The 2,278-nt window shown below is 42.2% G+C and overlaps 1 protein-coding gene across 2 annotated transcripts in view; it reads right to left on the bottom strand.

Annotated features, from left to right (window-relative positions):
- Window positions 1-2,278, bottom strand: part of LOC122542523 (chondroitin sulfate proteoglycan 4-like) — a 46,403-nt gene that overhangs the window by 15,783 nt on the left and 28,342 nt on the right. For both annotated transcript variants that reach the window (XM_043680356.1, XM_043680358.1), the window contains exon 7: window positions 787-918. In XM_043680356.1, the coding sequence (XP_043536291.1) occupies window positions 787-918 (132 nt within the window). The remainder of the gene's footprint in view (window positions 1-786; window positions 919-2,278) is intronic.

The following is a 2,278-nucleotide window of genomic DNA, read 5'->3' as shown; positions in this document are numbered from 1 at the left end:
AACAGCAGAGGACCTAGAACTGATCCCTGCGGAACTCCACTTGTAACTGGGCTCCAGGCTGAATATTTACCATCTGCCACCACTCTCTGACTTCGACCGGTTAGCCAGTTTTCTATCCAATTGGCCAAGTTTCCCTCTATCCCATGCCTCCTGAATTTCCACATAGGCCTACCATGGGGAACCTTATCAAATGCCTTACTGAAATCCATGTACACTACATCCACTGCTCTACCCTCATCCACATGCTTGGTCACCTCCTCGAAGAATTCAATAAGACTTGTAAGGCAAGACCTACCCTTCACAAATCCGTGCTGGCTGTCCCTAATCAAGCAGTGTCTTTCCAGATACTCAAATCCTATCCCTCAGTACCCTTACCATTACTTTGCCTACCACCGAAGTAAGACTAACTGGCCTGTAATTCCCGGGGTTATCCCTATTCCCTTTTTTGAACAGGGGCACAACATTCGCCAGTCTCCAGTCTCCTGGTACCACCCCCATTGACAGTGAAGACGAAAAGATCATTGCCAACGGCTCTGCAATTTCCTCTCTTGCTTCCCACATAATCCTAGGATAGAGGTATGTGAAAGAGATTTAAGGATGGTTTCTTAAAGCTGGCCTGGGTTGAATGTTTCTGGTGCCAGCTAGTCACACACAACAGGAAAATCTCATTTTCCTTCCTACCTTGATTCTGAACTGGTTCACATAAGCTCAGCAACAGTGAGGGCTCTCTGAATGCACTCAGTGCCCGATGTAACCGACACCAATTGTTGTAATCCATGTCTATACCTGGATAAATAATGAGAGGTTCCTTTGTTTCAATTCGGATGTTCAAATGTCTTGCATTGACTGTAAATAGCTGTGCAGCTGCATTATTCACTCCATCAGACACGTCAAAGCTGAATCCTCCAGACAATGATCCTACAAATGGAAGGGACACCAGGGGAAAAGTAGATTATCTGAAAATTAATATTTAATAACACAAGGTTTCATGCCTGACTTCCATAGGCTGGGTATAAACAATATTAACCTTTGGATATGCAACAGTATCCATTCAGTGTTTGTTACTTCATGAATTGCATTCTGGGGGATTATGGCACAGGGGTAATGATAACAAACTAGTAACCCAGAGGCTTGAACTAATGCACATGAGATTCCACTCTGGTTGCTGGTGAGATTTAAATACAATTAATAAATAAATCTGGAATAAAAAGCTGGTATCATTAATAATGATTATGAAAGGTTGGATTCTCAGAAAAACCCACATGGTTCAATAATGTCCTTTAGAGAAAGAAATCTGCCTACATGTGTCTCCAGATTCACAACAATGTGGTTGACTCTTAACTGTCCTCTGAAATGGCCAATGAATGATATCGTATTACCACTGAAAAGAAGCACTACAGGACTGTTTGAGAAGATGGTGGTGAGCTTATTACTGTCTTGTGTTTGGTAATTTCTCAGAGGATTGGGATGTTGGGGAGTTGGAGGGTTGGGGGAAGTGGGAGGGGATCCCCCACAACGTGAAGGCCGGGGAGAATGAGTTCATGCCTGATGGCCCTGCAATGAGTCTGTATTTCGATACAGTCAGGATTCAGGTGGAGAAAGAGATTATAAAACACATGATTCAGGCGTTGGAAGAATGTGAGAAATATACTTTCAAATATACTATTTCAAATTAGGAAGAGGTAGATTTTCTGGGTCTACAGTTGATTATGTAGGCTCACTAGAAGATGTACCTGATGGACTTACCTAGAATACAGAGACAAACTGGATAAATGTCATCTTGCTTTACAATGCAATACTGGGCCTTGACAAAAGCATATAAATTCCCCTTATATTTAAAGACAAATTAGGCCTTTGACGCAAATGAAACATAACGATAAGGGGCTCCTTCTTTAGGATAACTGGTGATACCACTGCCTACATGTTGCCAATTACTGCATAGATGCTAACTGCTATATAAACTTGGTTTGTACATGAACTAGATTTCCAACTCTGGGAATGCGTTTGCTGTACTGACTGTTTCTGGATCAGCATTGATTAAATAACTTCGGAAAAGTCACGGAATACAGGGAGAACTAGCCATTTGGATACAGAACTGGCTCAAAGGTAGAAGACAGAGGGTGGTGGTGGAGGGTTGTTTTTCAGACTGGAGGCCTGTGACCAGTGGAGTGCCACAAGGATCGGTGCTGGGTCCACTACTTTTTGTCATTTACATAAATGATTTGGATGTGAGCATAAAACTTATAGCTAGTAAGTTTGCAGATGACACCAAAATTAG

This window comes from Chiloscyllium plagiosum, chromosome 40 (genome assembly GCF_004010195.1).
Source record: "Chiloscyllium plagiosum isolate BGI_BamShark_2017 chromosome 40, ASM401019v2, whole genome shotgun sequence".
Taxonomy (NCBI): domain Eukaryota; kingdom Metazoa; phylum Chordata; class Chondrichthyes; order Orectolobiformes; family Hemiscylliidae; genus Chiloscyllium; species Chiloscyllium plagiosum.
The sequence above is the reverse complement of the archived record's forward strand: the minus strand, read 5'-3'. Positions and strand labels throughout refer to the sequence as shown.